Source organism: Sus scrofa, chromosome 13 (assembly GCF_054392235.1).
Source record: "Sus scrofa isolate SSC_HxYL_T2T_F1_AM1 chromosome 13, Sscrofa_HxYL_maternal_Yorkshire_Landrace_v2.0, whole genome shotgun sequence".
Lineage (NCBI taxonomy): Eukaryota > Metazoa > Chordata > Mammalia > Artiodactyla > Suidae > Sus > Sus scrofa.
Window position 1 is genome coordinate 153,056,873 of NC_139395.1, and position 23,515 is coordinate 153,080,387.

The following is a 23,515-nucleotide window of genomic DNA, read 5'->3' on the forward strand; positions in this document are numbered from 1 at the left end:
TCTTTCCTCCTCCTTTTGGTAATAGCTTTCTGCTTGCCCTTTGGGAATCCACTCCGCCTCTTCCTCTTAGTCTAAGTAGTTTGGGAGGACTGCATGCCTAGCTCCAGGGATGGACATGTGGTCTTAGGCTGGCCAATCAGTGTGGTTTCTGGAGCTTTTGCAAGAGATCCTGGGAAGTAAGGAGAGCCCAGCAGTCAGGATTTTATGAGCTTGAAGCTGCCGCAGAGACTAAAAAGTGCTAACCCCAAGGAATAAGGAACGAAGAGGTGAAGATGAGAGCATCTAGTTGTGCCTGGGATATTTCTGAGATTTTCAGTATTATGTACTTTTAATAATGTTATTTCTTTTGTTTAAGTCAGTTTGGTTTGAATTTTCTGTTGCACACAATTGAAAGTCCCACTTTTGACTATAGCCTAATTCTTGGCTTTTTTTTCCTTTCTTTCTTTCTTTTTTTCTTCTCATATGCTAAAGCTTTGGTCTTGTTCATCTGGATCTTACTTCCTTATCCAAGAGAGGCATCACTGAAGAGCAGAACTATCAAACTACCCACTGGAAAGCCTCTTTTCCCTTCAATCCCATACTGGGCTTTTTCTTTACACTTTTCTTTTCTGTAGGCTTTTACTGTGGTCAATGATAGGAAAGATACCTATTCTTTGAGTCCGTGTTACTGAAACAGTTTAGTATAAGAACCTGAGATGTCTGCAGTTTCTTCATTTTTACTTTTTTTTTTGGTCTTTTTGCCTTTTCTTGGGTTGCTCCCATGACATATGGAGGTTCCCAGGCTAGGGGTCGAATCAGAGCTGTAGCCGCCGGCCTACGCCAGAGCCACAGCAACACAGGATCTAAGCCACATCTGCAACCTATACCACAGCTCACGGCAATGCCAGATCCTTAACCCACTGAGCAAGGCCAGGGATCGAACCCGCAACCTCATGGTTCCTAGTCGGATTCGTTAACCACTGTGCCATGACAGGAACTCCTCTGTCTCCTTTTAAACCATGAGCACCTTGAAGACAACAGTCTCCACTTCCTTTCCAGAGTACCTTTAACTCTCTAGTGTCTAGTAAAGGTTCCTAGTCAGATTTGTTTCTGCTGCTCCACGACAGGAACTACTCCTTTTTTTTTTTTTTTTTTTTCCCGCAAGGTATGATAATGTTTCCTAGTCGGATTCATTAACCGCTGCACCACGACAGGAACTCCTATTCATTTTTACTCTTTAAGGCTCAATAGTCAGATGTACATGGAGGCCATTGTCTAATCAACTGTATCTTTAGTGATGGTGATGTTTCATACCTAAATTTTGTAATGAGTTTTCTTTTCTACAAAGACTTGAAATACATATTAAGTTCATGCTGATCTTTTGCTTTGCATTTTAGGTTCAGAGCATGACCCATATGAAGTAAATGTGCCTATCCCTTTGTCCAAAAAAAAAAAAAAAAAAAGATCCTGTGAGGAGTTCCCGTCTTGTAGCAATGGAAACGAATCCCTCATAGATATTTGAAACTTTAGCCAACAATGATGTCTGGGTGAGACTTTCCACACATAAGAAGGGAGAAGAACTTGTAGGTCCTCCTGGCTCATTCTACCAGCCTAGACAGGTACTCCTCATCCCATGAGAATCTTACAATGAATGACATAGGATAAACTTTCTCTGTTTCTTGGCATCTTTTCCCAAGAGTTGTGGAGGTTGGATTTCGTATACAAAGCTGTTTTCATTATCATTTTTTACCTGCTTGATTAATTGGAGGCATATTGAAATCTTATAATAATCACCCCCTGTTTAGAGTTTGAAAATGTACACATTGCTTTTACATATATCATCTCATTTCCTCTTCAAAAGGAAATTGAATGCAAAGTAAACTAAGGATTAGGGCCACTTTATATGAAGAGTAGTGGCTTGCCTGGGGTGATGTAGCCGGTAAATGGGGAAGCCAAGCTGAAGCTGGAGGCTGAGTCATTGAACACACATTCATGTATTCCATACAACCCCCCCTCCACTATCATGCACTCTCTGATAGGGCAGTCTGGGACTGAGGAAAATACATAAGGACCATTAAAACATGGTCTGATTTAAAAAAAACAAGGTATATAAGCAAGACATGAATGGCTCCATGGGATATAAGTTGAGCTAGACTTTAATCTTCAGAGTTCTATGAAATAAAAAAAAAAAGATTACGATGTCTCTCCTGTGTATAATTAAAAAGTACAAGCCCAGACTAAAATTCTAAGTATAGGGATTCCACGTAAGTTTTGACTATTCTTATAACTACTTCAATGCTTCTTTTTGAAATATTCACTATCCGTTTAAGACGTTTTCTGTGCAGTTGATTTGCTTGTGTCCTAAGCTTAGTTGACCTGTTGGGGTATCCAGCACATTATATCATGAGTAATATAATGTCAAAACTGGTGGTTAAACATAGTAACACTAATTTTATGCCCTTTAGCATACAGAATGTAAGAGGTACTTAACAAATACTTGTTACCTATGAGGGAACAGTATCTTTAAATTAAGCACTATAAAAATACTCCATGTAGTACTGAATCTGTTCCAGGATATTTAAAAACATTTAGGGGCCATACTCTAGGTATTTTGAACTATTGGGCTAAAGAATAATTGAGCTCAAGCCTTTAAAAAGACAATCAAGTTAAATTATTATCAATTTTGCAGCAGTTGCTCAGATGTTTGAAAAGGCAGTTTGGATCCAAAGTTGTATCTAGTGACCTCATTTAGATATTACCCTTTTGAGGTAACCACTTTCTCTCTCTTTCCTGGATCAGCCCAATTCTACTTTATTACAAAGTGAACTGCTATCTAAGGATATACCTGCCAAGCCTCAACCTTCTTGATATCTGCACAGGAACCGTTGGTGAAGAGCCCTCTCCCAGGTATACAGGTGTATATATCCTGCAGGGCATGAGCAATGGAGTAGACGGCTAAGTAGACGTTGTAGGATATCCGTAAATGTGTATAATCCATGTAAGGAGTCTCGACACTGCTGATGTTCTCATCCCCTGTACAGAGAGGTCGGAAGGCAGTGGAGCTATTGCTTATCCTGCCACCACCTTCTTCGTGACCTCTCAGGAAGGTGTCTGTGGTTAAAGGTCCTTTAGCACCTTCTTGGAGGTGGCAGTTAAATGTTTCTTCCCAAAACTCCTTGGCAAAACCATTGTGGACAGACTTGCTGGGATGGACTTTCTGCAAGAATTCCCGGAAACCTGGGATCTGCCCCGCCTTCAAAGCGAATCCAATGGTGCCTCCGACCACATGGAAGTACTCAGGCATAGCAATCAAGGAAGAGCTGGCCCAGGCCTCGCTGGCCAGCCAGATCTTGCCCGTGATATTGCGCCGGACGATCTCTTTGATGAGGGGTTCCAGATCTGGGCCACTGGAGAACACGACAATGACTTTGGCTGTGGAATTCTGGATCACCTCCACCACCTGCTGGATCTCTTCCTCATCAGAGTACTGGGAGATGAGTTCGCTGAAGTCGATGCAGATGTCCCTCTCCTCAGCTTCCTCTCGGAACTTCTCGATTCCTGGCCGGCCATAGTCATCATCAGCCGCAATGGTGCCCACCCAGTTCCAGCGGAAGTACTCAATGATGTCAGCCATGGCAGTGGCCTGGTGCTCATCATTGGGGATGGTACGGAGGAAGGACTTGAACTGATTCTTGTTGCTGAGGAGTCTGCTGGAGGAGGCATAGCTGACCTGGAAAGAACACAGGATGAATGAGTGAGTGAGGTGCCAGGTGAGTCTTGAGAGTGTGTGGAGGAGGTTTTTTTTTGAGCATTCATCGATCTAATATATCAGACATGCTGGTCACTGCAGATGGGATGAAAGGGTGAGGACCACCAGAATCTGTTCCTTTCCAGTGTTAGCACTCAGGCATCTGTTGAACCTTCTAATTTATGGCAGGCAACTCTTCACAATGCTACCTTCAAAAATAGGTGTGGCCATAAAGTCAACCCAGCAACACTAGGATCTCCCTAGCCTTTCGAGGAAAGTCTTTCTGCACTGTTCCAGTTTCTCCTAACATTCCTCTGTGCTACTTCATTGACTACAACATATCCATGTACACAGCTTCTGCCTGTGGGGTCCAGCTTCTCATCTGAACATTTTAGCTTCCCCTTTTTTCTTCTATAATGAACTTTGTCCATGACTCACTTCTGGAAGGAATCATGTTCCCCTTGAGTTATGAACCTAGGTATCTTTAGAGGAGCCCCAAGGGGTTCCCCTTTCTTATTCTGCCTAGTTTCTCCCTACCAGTCTCCAGCTATTCCTTCTCTCCCCTCCCCTGTCTCCCCACCTCCTCCACCTTCGCAGTATGTTAGTTAAAAGTACCCTCAATTGCAATCATTTCTAAGAACTGCTTGTCATTTAGGCTCAATTAGCCATTTAGGTTCATTAGGCTCAATTCCCCTTCACCACAATAACAATGATGTACATCATTAAATATGGTCAGAAAAACATCCTTTCCTCTCCTGGCTTCTCAGTGACTTCGACCACCACTAAGAGAGCCCTTTCCTCTGTGCAACTTCAGGTGGTGACTGACAGGCTTTTGATGTGGGTCTCTCAAACCTGGAGGGGCTGAAAAGGAACCCTGGGGAAGCTGCCTTGGTGTGTTTCCACTTCCTAGGACATAGCCAGTTCTATATTTGGGCATGAGTATGGGCCAAGGGGAGAAAGCCTTACCTTTGGTGGTAAAAGATCCTTGCCTGAAGAACTATCCAAATATCGTGGAAAGCATTTGTTAGGGCAGAGCTTCCCAATTTCTTTTCACATTGTAGCAAACATAGAAGATGAAGTGAATGGAGGAGGCTGACCAGCTCTGGTGGGTGTGCTCTGACCACTCTAGACCCCAACTGACACCCCAAACCGGGAGAGGATCAGTATCTTAGCCCATGTGCAGCGCTCCTGTATGTTCTGGCTCACAACTTAGGAAGTACAGAGTTATTGGACCATTTCTTCTGAAGGACAAAGCATTTTTACACTGAATGGGATTTCTTCTTGGTAATGAAGGAAAGTATACTACCTCTCGTCCTCCAATATTCTAGAGAGATTTAAAATTTAAAAAACTTACGTTGAAATTTAGGAAAATGCCTCTTTAATATTTTTCATTGCTTGAAACAATTAGATTTCAGTGTTTTAAAATGAATTTTTCTACATATTTCTTCTTATCCATAAATACTTTCTACATCAAAAACATAAAAGGCATTGGTATATGAAAGACCTGGGCCAACTCTGTTAAACAAAGAGCAGGCATAATTTTTCTGACAAGAGATTTTGATTTAGGGGGGTTATAATATGAAAGTGATTTTTTTTCTTTTTATTGAAATAAGCTCCTTCTTGCTCTACTATGAGAGTTCATGAGGCAGGTAGTTAGGTTAAGTAATTGTTGAGATGTTATTGTTTTTAGAGAGCTCAATTTGCAGACCCAGACAACAGGCTTCTTAATTGGGTTTCTGCAAACGAAAAATCTCCTCAGGCCTTTGGTAAATTCTTTCATTATTGCTTACTTGATCTTCTTTTGAAAAATGGGCCAAAAAGGGTTTTAAAAATATAAAACTTGCAAATAAATCTATCCCCCATGGATATGTTTCTCTTAAAGAATGCATTTATAATATTTGTCTACTTTTTAAAAACCAAACTAGAAAAGCAGGAATAAATATCACTTAATTAACCTCTCCCCCCTAAAAAAAAAAAAAGCCCCTTAAAAACACAAAACTTTTTTATTTTAAGAGGGGAGAGTTTCATGAATGATTTAAAAACTTGTAACCACAACTTGCTCTAGCTGGTCTGGCTTGTTCCTCCACTTGGTGGCGTGAGTGGCACAAGAAATACAACTGGGGCCTCTGCTGCCACCCTGCAGGGGAGCGATTCCCAATTCTGCTTCTCATAGGAATCAGCTCAGGAACTTTCAGGACTCCTGACGCATATCAATTCAACCAGAATTTCTAGGGGGTAAGACCCAGGCATTAGTATTTTTAAAGCTCCCCATGTGATTCCAACATGCGGCTATGACAGAGACCCACTGCTATTGTTGATACATGAACACTGGTTTGACTGAAAATCATTATAGTCCTCTCAGCACTTGTTATAATTCAAGTTCAATGTAACATAATCTTTCATCCAAGTCACAACGAATTAAACTCTCCCTTTCGTGTTCTCTCTTTACTTGATGGCAATCACATCTTATGTCCGTTGGCCATGACAACTTACTTTGTGTATTTAAAATAATACTGTGCCATATGCCAAATTTAAAAGATGCATATTTGCATCTTGCCCAACACATTTGCTGTTGTGGGCTTTGTCAGATCACTTTGGCACAAAGATTACAGAGCCAGGGCTTCCCCATGGGAAATACCTTTCATTCCCTGAAGTAAGGATTTGGGAAATGATGACAAGACTTTCTCAGTCGCCACGTGTATAAAAAGGAATAATGGCTAACACCAAGAAATAGAGACCTCCCGACATAGCAATGTGAATTTATCAAAGGTACTCTCACAAATTTTAAATACTAGATGTTGAAAAAAATAATTTAAAGCATGATTTATAATTTAAAAATCAACACAAGAGATGCAACACAGCTGAGCTGATTCTCCCTTTCATGGACATTTAGGTTGTTTCCAATTTTTCACTATTATAAAATGATGTCATATATCTATAAATATTAACATGAAAAAAGGTTTGCTCTGTAGTGTTAATGGGGAAAAAATCAGGTTATAAAATAGCATTTAGAGTTTGCGGTCTTTTTTTTTTGGTGAAAAAATATGCAAATTTTATCAAATGTTTATTAAAGCACTTCTTTCAGTGAATTGTTAGTATCTGAAAATGCAGACATCTATCTCCCTGCCCAGGCTGAGTTCTTGAAGAATGGAAACTGCTTAGTCACATACATTCTGCAAGTATGTGTTGAATGAAACTGAGTATTTTCAATTTCTAGACTGTGCAAGATAATGATTAAGTTCCAGTTTTGTGAGAAAATATGCTCTGCTTTCCTCTGAGCTAAACTTTCAACCAGAGTGGAGAGAGGCAAAGACTTTTAAGAGAATAGAATTAGGGGCAGATATTTTGGGTTCAAAGGGTGAGATTTACATCATTTGGTATCCTTCCTTTCAGTAAGGGCAGAAGGATAGCCATTTATTGAAGGAATGGAGTGGAAAATAACTGAACTCTTTGGGGAAAAAAGGACAAAGTTTTATGCAAGGTTGTGTTTAAAAGAATTTTGGGAGAATGGTGAAGGACTAGTTGACGTTGTTGCCTCTGGGATCTCAGAACTCCCAGATGGTCATAATACAGACAATTAAAAGAGCTTTTGTGCCAAAGTAAAGCCAGAGAAGAGAAAGTAGCAAAGTCCACTGTATGGACACTGGGTGTGGCGGTTCTCTGTGTCTGCCTCTCCTGACCCCTGCCCTGGGACCCCACCTAAGCCGGCTCGGGTACCTGGGGGATGTAGAAGAGCCCCAGCAGGTTTGCCACTGCCGTGGAGATGCCTGAGCCAGTTGCTCCCACCACGGCGATGGTAGAGGGGATGTGCTCTGAGCAGTTGCAGAACTCATCAAGGTTCAAAGAATCAATTTTGTTCTGGGCCACAAAACTTAGGGTGGCCTCCAAGGCTTTAGAAACGGTGTTGCAAGTGTCGAATATCCTGTATCCCAGCGTCATGTTGGGAAGAAGGGCTGGGCTGCTGTTTATTTCCTCTATGGCAAATATCATAGCTTGTAACCAGCGAAATCCACGGAAATTATACCTGGAAGAGAGAAGAAATGGGAGAAAGCAAGAGGCTTTCTGGTCAACTGCTTTAGAGTACAGACTGGGCAGAGCTGGGTTTGTACGTGGCTCTGTTACTCTGGTTTCATGACATTGTTTTTTTGAGACTTCAAGTCCTCTGTGTGAAATGGGGATAATGCTTACCTCAGGGGGTGGGCGAGAACATGAGATCATTATGCAGAAGTCTCAGTATGGTGCCTGACACACAGTCAGGGATCAATAATAACGAGGATTGTGGTTAGTAATAGAATGAGTAATTTGTATCTGCCTCGTCTAGCAAAGAATTTGAAGTAGCTGATATGAGGTACTTTAATAATAAAGTAATAGAGTTTTAAAAAGCAAAAAGGACTAGGGAAAATATAAATGGACTAGGATTTTACTATGTAGGAACCTAAGAATAACTTGAGATTTGCAGTCACCAATTTAAACCATGACATTCCTGGAGTTCGAAGGGGAAAGGGAAACAAACAAGCAAACAAACAAACATTCACGAAGGCTGTTCACACGCAGTCGTTACTCCTGGGTGGTAGGATGATGAGTTTTTAGACTGTGTGTTTCGATCTTGTTTATACTTTAAAAAAAAGAGCATGCACTGCTTTTCAAAGAACACAATTTTAAATAAAAATCAAGCTGATTAACAAAGAGAAATAGGGTCAGTGACATAGTTTTTACTCTTCCAGGACATAACATGTAGTGAGAGTTTGATTAATGTTCTGAATCAGTGTATCAGCGCCCAGAGAAGATACCTAACCACTCTGCAAATTCTCTCTTTGCATCCTGGGTTTCAGGACTTTCACTCAATGACAGGAGGAGAGAAATACAAGCTGTTATACTTCACTGTATCAGTTAGGTTCCTAAAGGCGCCATTTTCTCTTTGTCATTTTCTTCATGTTTCCTTTATTTATTTATTTGTTTTAAACCCGCAAAGTGGAGTTCCCACTGTGGCACAGCGGAAACGAATCCAACTAGGAACCATGAGGTTGCGTGTTCCATCCCTGGTCTCGCTCAGTGGGTTAAGGATCCGGCGTTGCTCTGAGCTGTGGTGTAGGTCACAGATGCAGCTTGGATCTGGCCTGCCTCTGGCATAGGCCCGGCCTCTACAGCTCTGATTAGACCCCTAGCCTGGGAACTTCCATATGCTGTAGATGCGGCCCTAAAAAATAGACAAAAATAAAAATAAAAATAATCCCACAAAGTCTTGAAGACAAATGACAGAATTTTTCGTTACATAAAACATCTATAAAGCTAAACTGATTTCCCTATCTTTCTTTAACATTACCAAGATAAATATATTATTTCACAGCAAGGCCTTGCTTGATCTCCAGGTATGTACGTGGCACTTGCACAACTCTGTGCAGCAGGGTATCACAAAGAGGGTATATGTCCACCTTGGTTATGTGGAGGCTATACACAGCATCAATGAAATTCTACCCTTAGCTTTTGTACATTCATAAAAAAAATGTGAAAATGTTATCTGATTTGTGAGCCCTCGTTAGAACCTGAGCAGAAATCTAGTTTTGTTGGAATGATCCTACTTTTCGTTTTCTTTTTCTAGCTATCAGGAGAAGTACTGGCTCCCTTCTGGAAGTTGCAAATCTCAAGAGAAAGTGCTCTTTTCGCTCAGAAAATGGGTCAGGACTTGGGGTGCAGTATTGGTCTCTGATGTTGAGATTGAGGGAGGCGATATATAGCCCCCTGTATTCTATGGAAGTCAGCTACTATTTGAAAGAATCGTGCCTAGTTTTAGATGCCACATTCTAAAAGAGTTGTAATAAATTGGGGAACATCGGATTGAGGGCAACCAGAATGGTGAGGCTCTGGAAATCATGTCATGAAATAATTTTTCAGAAAACAGACTATTTGGCCTGGAAAAGTAATAATTCGAGGGGACATGTTAGTTGTTTTCAAATGGCTGAAGAGAGTCCGGTGAGAGAGTTGGCTGGACTCTGTGTTTCTCCATCTCTGTTAGATGGATTCTGTGTTCGCAAGGGGATTTCTGCCTTCTATGAGATTTTCTAATGGGAGTGGTTCCAAAATGTCATGGGCTGTGTTTTGAAGATGCCCGGGTCATGCCAACCACTGAGGTTTCTTTCAACTTTAAAATCCTTAAAAAAAAAAAAAAAAAAAAAAGTGAGGCAGCCAGCACTCAGGTATTAATGACTGTTGGAGCACTTAAGGTCAATAGGAAATTTTATTACTCAGGTTTATAAAACCCACAACAAATATCCTTCTAGGTACTTAGTCTTCCATTAAGCAACACTGCCTCCCAGTGAACAATGATGACTCAGTTACCAAGGGACCGAGCAATAGACTACAGATTTTTCTACTCAGTGTCTTTGATGTTTTGGTTTTGGAAAAGTTTCTTTTAGAAAATTGAGGGGGAGAGGAAAAATAAGCTTCAGCAGGATTACCAATCAGCATTTTTTGAACAGAGAGAATGAGTTTTGCAAAAATTATTTGGGGTTTGGTACAGCTTTTCTCCAACCACCTAGAAGAGAAGAGAGTCTCTGCGGTGGTTCCTGCCCTTACCTGATACATTCCACAGACTCCGGCCTTGACTCTAGGTTCTGATCTTTGGCTGCTACTCCAAAATGAATAGGAAAGAGTCCCCCGAGGATAATGTCCCCTTTCTTCTGGGCTCGCTGGTCGGGCCCATATGCAGACGTACACCAAGTCAAAGCCAAGAGGATCCAACAGCAGCTGGAAAATGCCATAGTTCTGCTTTCCCTCCAGGGGGAGGACCAAGAGTGCAGGTGGTCTGGGGGCCCTGAGAACTTCCCCCGTTGCTGTGGCTCACTCCCTGTGGTGGGGGCACATGTCTGCAGAGCAATTAATAGCAGGACGGAACCGTGGTGTGTGAATTTCTATTTCTGCCTTCTCCATTGCAGGCTAGTAAGGTAGGTCGTTCTTGAGTCTTCAGAAGCCACATCATGTAGAGATTTCTTTAAAAAAAAAGACGAAAATGAATTCAACTAAGCCTGAATCCAATGTCTTTACGATGACTGCTACAGAAGTGGCTCAGAATTTCTAATTAGAGAGGCTAAGGGGTAGCAGGTGGGGAGGGCATCGCTTAGAGTCTCATTTTTTTTTTTTTTTTTTTTTTTTTTTTTTTTTTTTGCTTTTTAGGGCTGCACCTGTGGCATATGAAGATTTCCAGGCTAGGGGTTGAATCAGAGCTACAGCCGCCAGCCTACGCCACAGCCACAGAAACTTGGGATCCGAGCTGCGTCTGCAAACTACCCCACAGCTCACGGCAACGCCGGATCCTTAACCCACTGAGTGAGGCCAGGGATCAAACCTGAGTCTTTTTGGATGCTAGTCAGGTTCGGTAACCACTGGGCCACAATGGGAACTCCTCAGAAAACTTCTTAGTGGAACACCAGCTGAAGGAAGAACCCAAAGTCCTCATGGATCCTAGCGAGGTTCATTAACCACTGAGCAGCCACCATGAAGGGAATTCTTGAGTCTCATTTTCATAGTATAAGGCATAGAACTGGCTTAGTGGTAGCAGTTCCTTGTGTTATAATACTATTAATGCTATTTTATTTAGTGCATATATTTTTATGGAAAGTAGAAAATCAGTCACATTTAAATTTAAATTCTGACTTCAAACAAAAAATGTCAGAAAAGCTACTTATCCACTTACTTTTATTTATTATTGCAGTCCCCCCTTTTGGGGGCCTCCTCATTTCCAGATCTCTGGTTCCAGTTTGTAAAGGATACTCCATAAACCTCTGAGGAAGAGTTCTTATAAAGAATGCAGATGAGTTCCCGTCGTGGCTCAGTGGTTAATGAATCCGACTAGGAACCATGAGGTTGCGGGTTCGATCCCTGGCCTTGCTCAGTGGGTTAAGGATCCACCATTGCCCTGAGCTGTGGTGTAGGTCGCAGACACGGCTTGGATCCCGCGTTGCTATGGCTGTGGTGTAGGCCGGTGGCTACAGCTCCGATTCGACCCCTAGCCTGGGAACCTCCATATACCTCGGGAGCGGCCCAAGAAGTGGCAAAAAGACAAAGAATGCAGATAAATCAAGTGTCAGCTTATGTTCTCCCAGGCTCTCCAGCTGGATCTAGGGAATAGTCCTTCTCCTTTAGCAAGCTTATCCTACTAGGAACTCTCTGCTCTTCTCCCTTGATACTCTCTCACCCGCTCAGTGGGTCGATTGCCAATTACATGTCAATGAAGGCTAACTGTACAGCCTTTCTGGAGGTTCGGGCCCAAGCATTCAACTGTCAACTGGACATCTCCACCTGGATGCCCCATGGTGCTTCCAACTTGACAGACTCTAAACTCACCTTCCTCCCAAACTTGTTCCTCCTTTGCTATTTTCTGTCTCAGTAAATGACATGCCATTGCCAAAGACACAACATGAGGACTCATCCTTGCCTCTTCCCTCTTCTCATCACTGCCATTCAGATTCAAACAACCACCAAGTCATATAGACTTTACTTCCTAAATCTCTTTGGAATCCATCCACTCCCTCTTAAGTCCACCAGCATTTCTTATCTGGATTTATGCAACTATCTCCTTTTCTTTTTTTGCTTTTTAGGGCTGCCCCAGTGGCATATGGAGGTTCCCAGGCTAGGGGTCAAATCAAAGCTACAGCTGCTGGCCTACACCACAGCCACAATAACGTGGGAGCCGAGCTGCGTCCGCGACCTACACCACAGCTCACGGCATTGCCAGATCCTTAACCCACTGAGTGGGGCCAGGGATTGAACCTGCAACCTCACAGTTCCTAGTCAGATTCGTTTCCACTGTGCCATGACAGGAACTCCACTTTGCAACTATTTCTTAACTGGCTTCCCTGCTCCTAGTTTTGTCCCTTTGCAATCCATCTTTGTGAATCTTTGGATGCCTTGGAACAAGTGCTTTGGAGCATAGCCTCTGGAGTTAAACCTGGCTTTGAATCACAGTTCCACTATTTCCTAACATATGACTTTGAGAAAGTCACTTAACCTTTGATCTCAATAAAATAACGCATGGAGAGCCATTAGCACAATCTAACTAGTAAAGTCACAGAAAATGCCAGCTGTGATGAGTGCCTTTCCAGGTTCACTCTTGCTAGTCTTCCCTCTGAACTCCACACTCCAGCCATAGTGAACTTATTTTAGATCTTCAAGTACAGGTCTTTTAAAAAACGCCATTGCCCCCTCTGTGGTCCCTCTGGCCTAAACCTTGCCTGGAAAACATCTACTTGTCTTTTAGCTTTCCCATGTTTTTAACTGTGGAGACATGTCTTGGTGAACTGTGGGGTCATTGTGTGCATGGGGAAAAGAATTCCTGTGGGCCAGACACAACCCTATAGTAAGGTGTCCAGCTTGGAGAGTGGAGCACAGGTTGGCTTTCTACCCACATTAACTCCTCAGTTGTGCAGTGAGCCACTTAGTGGACTCTATAAGGAGGCCTTCTCTGGACTCTCAATTTAAGTAGGCCTACCTGTTATAGTCTTACATCTTGGATCTTGGAATTCCTCTCGTGGAAGATTGATCACACTTTATTATAATTGGATGCATAATTGTTTGATTGCAGATCCCAAGCTCTTAACTATCGTCATATGCTGCCCCTGCCCCTCAGGAACCCATATCCTTCTCCAACAGCTATATCAGCAGATGGTGATGGGCTCCAAGTGGAAGGAGCACCCCAGAAGCTGCAGAATTGTATCTAATAATATCTGACCATCCATGACCATCCTAGTTATCTCACTCCAGTCCTGCTCTTAATTTTTTTTTTTTCCTGGCTTCACCAAGACAAGGAAACAACCTAAATGTCCATCTACAGATAAATGGATTAAGAAGATGTGGTACCTATACAGAATGGAATACCACTCATCCACAAAAAAAGAACAAAATAATGCCATTTGTAGCAACATGGATGGAACTAGACACTCTCATACTGAGTGGAGTAAGTCAGAAAGAGAATGACAAATACCATGATATCGCTTATCATATCTGGAATCTAATATATGGCACAAATGAACCTATTTACAGAGATGAAACAAACTCATGGACATGGAGAACAGACTTGTGGTTTCCAAGGGGGAGGGAGAGGGAGTGGGATGGACTGGGAGTTTGGGGTTAGTAGATGCAAACTACTGCATTTGGAGCGGATAAGCCATGATATTCTGCTGTATAGCACAGGGAACTATATCTAACCACTTGTGATGGAACATGATGGAGGGTAATGTGAGAAAAAGTATTATATATATATATATATGACTTGGTTACTTTGCTGTACAGCAGAAACTGACAGAACATTGTAAATAAACTATAGAGAAAAAATAAGTCTTAAAAATTTGTCGTCATTTGTTGATCTTGGTCATGTATTCATTCATACATTTAATAAGTACATATGCTAAGAGTTGGAAATATAAAGGTGCTGCATATGTGCCTATTCCCAGACCTCAGGAGCTCCCAGTGGGCAGCATTTACCCCAACATTTTTTTTTTTTTTTGGCATTTCTTGGGCCACTCCCGTGGCATATGGAGGTTCCCAGGCTAGGGGTCGAATCGGAGCTGTAGCTGCCAGCCTACGCCAGGGCCACAGCAACAAGGGATCCGAGCTGTGTCTGCAGCCTACACCACAGCTCACGGCAATGCCGGATCCTTAACCCACTGAGCACTGGGGTGGACGGGAACTCCACCCCAACATTTAAAAGTGAAAAAATATATAGTAACTTTGTTTCCAATGACTAAATTCAACTTTGCTCCCCAGCACATAGCACAATGTCTGCAATAGTAACTTCTAAGTGAATGTTTGTTGAATGAATGCATAAAAAAGAAAGTATTTTGGAAGGAGACTGAAATTGGCATTTACTGAACCAAGCATCATGTCAAGTCCTTTAAGCATCCAAAGTATTTTAAAATTCACAATGGTAAAGAGGACAATACCAACTCCACTTTCTAGATGGGGGAAAGGATTACTCAAGTGAGAAATCCTGGCACTTTATTTAAGAATGCCTCGAGAACTCAGAATGTTAAGGAGTCCCATGCAGTGTACTGCATTAGGAGAGGGGACATTATAACTGGTTAGGGGAAGTCACTAAGACCGGTTAAACTTTTCCTGTGAAAAATTAACTACTTGGAGAAATTGATTAACATCATTAGTCCATTCAACAGAAAATTCATGGCAAGAAGTAACAGATGAAGGAGAGATTTCGGGTCCATTTGCAGCGGTTAACTCTATGAGTCTCCAAATCACCCTTTTAAGTCCAATTACCAGGATCTAATTTGCTTTCAAAGCTGAGAATCATTCTAGATCCACCTTCCCCCTTTCCTCTCATATCCAATCACGCTATTCCATTGATTCTACCATCTCTCTCACCACTGCCTTCCCCTTTCCACTCTGGGTGCCAGTGCCTTAGCCAGACTCCCATCACCGCCCCCCCCCCACCGCCCCCCTCTTCCCTGTTGCAAAAGCTTTCTTTTCTTTTTACCTCACTCCTCCTACCCCATAGATATGGACAGTTACAGAAGTACCAAGCATGATCATAGCACAGTGGATTAATGATTGGATTCATCATTATGACTTTAGCTTACAATAACCAGAGTGCAAAAGTTCTTGAATAATCACTAACATTATGGTTTTAGGGCCTGTAGTGGACACTTCTAATGGTAGCCCTTATACCGTACTCCTTTTATGCCACAGTAAAATAGTTTTTAGCTGGACAAGTGGTTTTCCAAAATAAAGCCTACCTTCTCCAACGTCTTTTGTAACTATGTGTGGCCATATGACTATATTTTGGCCAATGGGATGTTGGCTGAAGTGCCCTGTGGAAGCTTCTAGGAAACTGTAAGAGAAAGTTGGTGTTTTTCCTTTGTCTTTTCATTTCTTCTTCCTCTACTCTGCTGCATCAAGGTGGATGTAACAGCTTGAGCCCATCTTGAGCCATGAGCCATGAACCATGTGCATCATCCCAGGGGATTATGGTACCATGAGCTGAGGGTTTTATGGAGCAGAACCTCAATATCAGACTGTTCCTGGACTTTTACAAGACAGAGAAAAAAAGCTTCTAGCTTGTTTAAGAAACTGTTGTTTTTTCTTTCTTACTGCAGCTATATCAACAGTATCTATCTAAGAACAACAAATAAACTCATTTGTTCTCCTTACTATAAGTTCATTTTAATCATAAGCAATCATGTTTGCCCTCCTGCAAAAAAGTTTCACAAACACAAGCTGAATCTAGTATTTGTTTTTTATCTGAAGTGTAGATATGCTTGGAAGAAGAAATGACCCATGAACCAGCTGGTTTTATATTTAGAAGGTCCTTGAAATTGAGAAGAGTGTTTCAGAACTGACAGGTGATTGATTTCTGAGTTCCTCATCATCCAAGAGAGGTGAGATGGGAGGTCAGGAAAGGCTGGTCTATGGTTCCAGAGGTTTATGAACTTATAAATTCATGCAATTATTTATTCATTCAAAAAGATCCACATTGATTGAGCTCCTTTACTAGACACTAGGGAGTAAAAGGTACTCTGGAAAGGAAGTGGAGACTGTTGTATTCAAGGTGCTCATGGTTTAAAAGGAAACAGAGGAGTTCCCGTCATGGCACAGTGGTTAACGAATCCGACTAGGAACCATGAAGTTGCGGGTTCGATCCCTGGCCTCGCTCAGTGGGTTAAGGATCCGGCGTTGCCATGAGCTGTGGTGTAGGCTGGCGGATACAGCTCCGATTTGACCCCTAGCCTGGGAACCTCCATATGCCGTGGGAGCAGCCCTAGAAAAGACAAAAATAAAAAAAAAAAAAACCAAAAAGGATAAAAAAAATAAAAGGAGACAGGGAGATGCACTATAATTACAGTGAGGCAAATGCTAGGAAGAAGCATGAACTGTGTATTGAGAAAGTACAAAGAGAGGAGTGACATTTTTTCTGGTGTCTGCCAGGAGAGAGAATTAGTTTGAGGTGGGGCCTGGAAGCTTCATGAGGGTAGAACCTTTCTTTTTCTCATGGTAGCCTGGCTCCAAGCATAATGTCTGGTACTTAGCAGAGGCTCCACCTATATTTGCTGATTTAATCAATGAATAAATGAATGAAGCATAACCAGTAAAAACTGGGGGCTGGTTGGGCAATTCTAGGACAGAACAGGGAAGGCCTCACCCACAAGACTGAAGGCTCCCAAGGGCAGGAGCTTCATTGTGATCAGTTGTGTCCCCAACATGGAACCTGGTGCTGAATGAATGATCAAAAAATATCTTGCATTTGAACTTGCATTTGTCCAAAAAATTGGATGGCTTCATCCAAGTTCAAAGGTCATGGACAAATTAACACAGAAAGGCAAGGCTAACTTACAGCATCACTTCATTTTCATCAAGGTAAAAACCCTGGCTCTTGACTCTTGGCCTTAACATTTCTGGAAACTGTGTAACTAGACTGTAATGATTTTGTCTACATTTCAACTAGAGAAAATAGACCTTCTGAATATAAAACCACTTAGTAAATTAGAAGAACAGGATGCTCAGAAGTTACAATTTCTTAATTCCTAGGCTGAGGAAATAAAAATTCTAGGTTGCCTAGAAAAACGGTGGTTATGAAACCAAAATTGATTTGCAGTAGAGATTAGTTATCATTTATCTTCCTAGGGTGAGCACACTTATTTGTCTCCGGTTTATTGTACTGTAATCTCTGCCCTCTTTCATCACTGTGATCATAAAGAATACTAACAGTAAGGTGTGAAGCCACCACTGCAGAGAGGTGAAACATGTACCTTTTAATGAAGGTGAACAGAGAAAAACCTGTGAAAGTCAACCAATAATTGCAAAACCCCGTGTACCCGGCTCTGGTTACAGCTTTCTTTACCTCTTGCTGAGGACACATCCACATCCACGATGTGGATTTTTTTTTTTAGGGCTGCTCCTGCCACATACAGAGATTCCCAGGCTAGGGGTCTAATCAAAGCTACAGTTGCTGTCCTATGCCGCAGCCACAGAAACATGGGATCCCAGCCGCGTCTGTGACCTACACCACAGCTCACAGCCACACCGGATCCTTAACTCACTGAGTGAGGCCAGGGATTGAACCCACAACCTCATGCTTTCGAGCCGGATTCATTTCTGCTGTGCCATGATGGGAACTCACACAATGTGGATTTTTATATGCACCGGGTACACATTTGCCAAAGATTTAGGGACATCTTATCTGTCAGCACCAATGTGACCATCCTCAGTTCTGTATCAGATCAGACATAGTTCCTTCTATATTAAAGCAAGGGACATCTTGTTTTACAATGAGGGCCCTTTTTCAGCACCAGGAGAGGACAAACTGCTGGGTCATGGGTCACACTCGGCTGCCTCTCTCAAACCCTGTTTGCTGCCTGCCCGCCAGCTGCACAGGGTCTCACCCGCCATCTCCCTGACAACAGGTGTGACTTTTGGAGAGTCCATGCCTCATTTAGCTCTGGTAATGGCTTAATTGAGTCGGAAAAATGCAAGGACAGGAGCGTGATAAAAACCAGCTGAGCTGGGTTCCTGTTAGTCATTGGAAAAAGCTATCAGGGAAGGGAGGAGAAAGGATGAATAAGGGTGGGGAGGACCAGCATGGGCGCTGAGCAAAGTCAGGGGAAAGAGCTGAGACAAAGCAAATAAAGAAGATAAATTGGAGAGGAAACGAACATCCATTAATTTTGTACTGTGAGCTCCTTGACACGGGACCTGGTCTGTCCTTTTCATGGCTTGGGACATGGAGGGGCTAACTCTGTAAATGACTGAATGACTACCTGTGTGGAGTGCCCATGGCACGAAAATTGTCTTAGACATTTATGAAGCTATTGCAAGAAGAAAGGACAGAAAAAGAAAGAAGGAAATAGGAGTTGAGGGGGGTGAAAATTCAAGTTTAGAAAAATAACAAGAAATGCTCATTTCTCCAATCCAGAATCTTGAAACTTGAAAGTAGATGCTGGCTTTGGGCTCTGACTGAGTTCCTGGGGACATGGGCCATGGGCGACGAAATTCCTTGTTCTGAAACATTTCCCTTAAGTAAGCTCTGCTGATGGATGTGTGGACAGCCACAGACTTAATGAAACGGTTCAGGTGAAAATTAAAGACATGCAAGTCATGTTCTTATAAAGAAAAATGCCAGAGTTTCAAGTTCGACATGAACTATTTCTGTGGAATAACATCTCAGCATTACCTTTCAAAATTGCAGGGAACCCTGACTATCCAGGGTGGCATTTTTTTCCAACCTGGTGCCAGCACAAAGAGTCCTGCAGTAAAAACAAGTTTGGAAATTGATGTGTACTCTGTGCCACAAGGGCACACTCACTTCCCAAAGGCTCTGATAAGTCCTGCAGTAAAGAAAATGGCTCAACTTTAACCCATTCATTTTCAAATTCATTTTGGCCTGGAACACTTTTCCCCCCTGTAGGACACTTGTTACAATGCTATGAAATACAGGCTTGGGAAGAGCTGACCTAGTGAAAAGCATAAAACCCCTCACCTGAGCCTCTCCCAGTCTCTCTGGATGCATTTTTTTTTTTTTTGGTCTTTTTGCCTTTTCTAGGGCCACTCCCAAGGCATATGGAGGTTCCCAGGCTAGGAGTCTAATTGGAGCTGTAGCCGCTGGCCTACACCACAGCCACAGCACATCCAAGCCGCGTCTGTGACCTACACCACAGCTCATGGCAACGCCAGATCTTTAACCCGTTTGAGAGAGGCCAGGGATTGAACCTGCAACCTTATGGTTCCCAGTCAGATTCATTAACCACTGAGACACGATGGGAACTCCTGGATGAATTTTTTGAATGGTGAGATGTCTGCGTCTCATTGGACCTAGCATTTTTTGTACCTCTAGCTGTGAAATTCCAAAAGATAGAACTGGAAAGCAGGAAGGACTGGGTCAGGGGGAAGGGGATGGTGAGTGCTGATGCAGACTGCACTCGTGCTCTGGTCCTAAACATATATGCTTTCCCTTTTCCAGAGGGAGTTTCTGCTGTACTAAACAAGCCTGAACACCAAGCCTTCTCTCTCCTACTTGCTCCTCTAGCGTGTACCCCTACAAGGACCACCAAAACATGCAGTGGTGTGTTGAGAAGCCGGGTCTCCAAAGGCAAAAAGAAAAAACCAACCAACAAACAAAAACAAACCTGATTTGTAGTGTTTGCTAAATATTCCCACCTTGGCTGATTTCGAGCTACCAATGATTTAACAACCAACTTGCAAAAATCCTTAATATTTAACCATCAGCTCTTGTGAACTGGTAAAATCTACTGCAGACTACCCTTGGGACACATCTCTGAGCAAATGAAATCACTGGTCTTTCGGAAATTGCCCAAATTACTTTATAGGCATTATGAATCTTTTATCTCCACCTGTTTCCCTCTGTGCTCCAACTGTTAGGAAGCTGTAAGCCAAATTTGTGGCCCAGCTCTAGCTAAGATAGACACCAAAGCATGCATTTTTGTGTTCTAATGTTAATTATGATATTCCTTTTTTCTTCCTGCTCTTATTTCACCCCAATTTCCTCACCATACTAAATCTTTCATTTTTATAACAATGATAGGGATATAAACACACAACCAAATGCATAAATCTGGAGTTTTGCTTCAGGCACTAACTGTCCCAGGTGAAATTCTCTGTGTAATCAGAAGGAAGGGGCCTGGGAAATTTTTAATTTTTGCCTCATTAACTGAGTGGGTAGATTCAGGCAGATTGTTTGGGACACCAGGTCATTGGTCTAAAATACAGAATTCTACAAGCAGAGGAGACCTGGGAGGTGTATCCAGTTCACACTGGAACTTCTAACACATCGATGGTGGTGGCCATTTTTACCATGTGCAGAAGTTGGAATTCAGAACTTACTGAAAAAATCTGCAGTTTAGTGATGAAAAGGAAGGGAAGCCATTTTTTTTCTTTTTTTTTTCTGACTTAGTACATTGTAGCATGTCTTATAATTATTTCAGCTCTTTGGGAAACTAAACTTACTTTTAACTGTAGCCTAAAATCTATTATGGGAATTATCATAGTTTTAATTGGACCTCAGGTGCACAAAATTGGATTAATCATAATCCTTAGTTGGTGACAATTCCTAATCCTTGATCCATGCCTGATCTCCTTTTATTATTTTATCATTATTTTTGCTGTTCATATATTTTTCCAATTTTTTTTTTCATCAGAGTTTTGGTCCTTTTCCCCTCAAATTTTAAGAGTTCTTTGGATATAATGGATTAGCTCTTTATCTGTGATATATGCTGCAAATAGCTTCTTCCAATTTGGTAGCTCTTCTTTGACTTTACCATGCAATTTTAAAAAACACTTTTATATAGTCAAATTTATGAATTACTTCTTTTACTGCCATTGGATTTTGAGTAAGTGTTAGAAAGCTTTTCCTTATACTGAGTTTATAGAGGAATTCACCATGTTTTTTCTAGTTTACTGAATTATTTTCTGTCTAATTTTTTTTACACTGAATTTCCTGATCAGAGTGGAGTTTATTTTTGTGTACAGTGTGAGATCTAATTTTATCTTTTTTTTTCCAAGTGGCTGCCTCTTTGTGCCAGTGACCTTTATTAAAAAGCCCACCTTTGATTTCATGACTTAAGATGCCATATTTATTATTTCCATATTTACTCAGATCTAGTTCAGGACTTTCTATTCTGTCCTACTGGTCTACTCATCTATGCTTGTGGCAGTCACGCCCTGTCATCTTTGTGGAAATTTATAGTTTGGTTTAATACCTGGTACGACTAGGAACATTTGTAGCTTTTATTTCTTAGTGTGTTCCCCACTATTCCTGCATGCTTGTTTTTCCTTATGAACTTTAGCATCAACTTGTCTAGCTCCATTAAAAAAAAAAAAAGCTTGTAGCTATTTTTGCTGGGGTTGTGTTACATCTTTACGATGATGAAATATCCTAGGAACAGAAATGCCTTTCCTTTTGTTCAAGTTTAATGTTGTGTCTTTCAAGAGTGTTTCATCTTTTAGGTTTTGCACATTTTTGTCAAGTTTATTCCTAAGTATTTAATCACCTTTGCTATTAGTAAATGGGACTTTCTTTACTATTATATCCTCTAGATGGTTACTGTTTGTATCTATGAAAGCTATTTGATTTTCATGTTAATTATATATCCTGATATCTTCCTGAGTTCTTCTATTATATAAGTTAGCATTATTGTTCATTGATTCTCTAGTATTTTCTAGAAATATTTTTTTTATTGAGATATAATTGATATATAACATTATATTAGTTTCAGGTGCAGCATAATGATTTGACATTTGTATACATTGCAAGATGATGACCGCAATAAGTTTAGATAACATTCACCACCATACCTAGTCAAGTTTTTTTTCCTGTGATGAAAATTTTTAAGGTTTACTTTCTTAGCAAGTTTCAAATCTACAATATAGTATCACTAACTATAGTCACCATGCTGTACATTACATCCCCATGACTTATTTAGTTTCTAACTGGAAGATTGTACATTTTGACCAACTTTACCCACCTTTATTTATTTCTAAATTTTAATAATGAATAAGCACCTGTGAATCTACCATCCAAAACAAAGAACATCAGCAGTATCTTATGTTCCTCTCTCGCATCCTATTGTCCTGCCTCTCTCCCACCAAAGAAACCATCATCCTAAACCACATGTCCATCATTTCCTTGCTTTCTTCCTCACCCTCCAGAACACCTGCATTAAATCAATTTTTCTCTCTTTTTTATTATTTATTTTCCCAATATATTATTTTTTCCCCTACTGTACAGCACAGTGACCCAGTTACACATACATGTATACGTTCTTTTTTTTCTCACATTATCATGATAAAGTGAGAAAACAATTTTTTTGTCTTTTTAGGGCTGAACCAGCAGGGAGGTTCCCAGGCTAGGTGTCGGGGAATCAGAGCTGTTGCCGCCGGCCTACGCCACAGCCACACTGGATCCAAGCCGAGACTTCGACCTACACCATAGCTCACAGCAACGCTGGATCCCTGACCCACTGAGCAAGGCCAGGGATCAAACCTGCATCCTTATGGATACTAGTCAGATTCATTTCCGCTGAGCCACAATGGGAACTCCACTTAAAACAATTTTACATCGTAGTAAAGGGAGGAGGATACAAAACAAAATGTTAAAAGAGTGACTGGATCTCAGTGATGGGATTATGTATTTCTTCCTTGTTTTGGGAAAAAAAAAGTATTACTTTTTGAATCCAATAAGTTATTATAAAATGTTATTTAAGAGGATGACAATATAAATAGATATAAACACTAAATAAGAAGGAAAAACACTGCAAAGAGGTTTTACTAAAATTTTACTGTCTAGTCACACTGAATATACTTTGAAATATGTTTTAAAAATATGTTTATGGATACTTCTTACTTCTTCATATTCTCCATCCTTTTTTTTTCTTATTTTCACCTAACTTCTTTTCTCTCTCTTCTCCCTCTCTATTTATTTATTTATTTATTTATTATTTTCTTTTTAGGGCTCTACCTGCAGCATACGGGGGTTCCCAGGTTAGGGGTTGAATCGGAGCTGCAGTGGATGGGCTAAACCACAGCTACAGCCACAGACAGCCACGTCTGATCTGAGCCTCATCTGCTACCTGCACCACAGCTCATGGCAACGCTGCATCCTTAACCCACTGACTGGGGCCAGGGATCAAACCCATATCCTCATGGATACCAGTTGGGGTCATTACTGCTGAGCCACAATGTGAACTCTTCTCACTCTCTTAAAATAAACTTTTACTTAATAAAACATCAGACATGTGCACAAATCATAAGAGAATTTTCTTTCTTTCTTTCTTTCTT

General features: G+C 41.3%; 1 protein-coding gene across 4 annotated transcripts in view; it reads right to left on the reverse strand.

The window, feature by feature from the left end:
• The window catches only part of CASR (calcium sensing receptor), an 84,998-nt gene that overhangs the window by 18,342 nt on the left and 43,141 nt on the right, over window positions 1-23,515 (reverse strand). For 3 of the 4 annotated variants that reach the window (XM_005654038.4, XM_021068447.2, XM_021068446.2), the window contains exons 2-4: window positions 10,301-10,713; window positions 7,445-7,751; window positions 2,825-3,709 (exon numbers count right to left, since the gene is read on the reverse strand). In XM_005654038.4, the coding sequence (XP_005654095.1) occupies window positions 2,825-3,709; window positions 7,445-7,751; window positions 10,301-10,485 (1,377 nt within the window). In that variant the 5' untranslated portion in view covers window positions 10,486-10,713. 4 annotated transcript variants of the gene reach the window in all.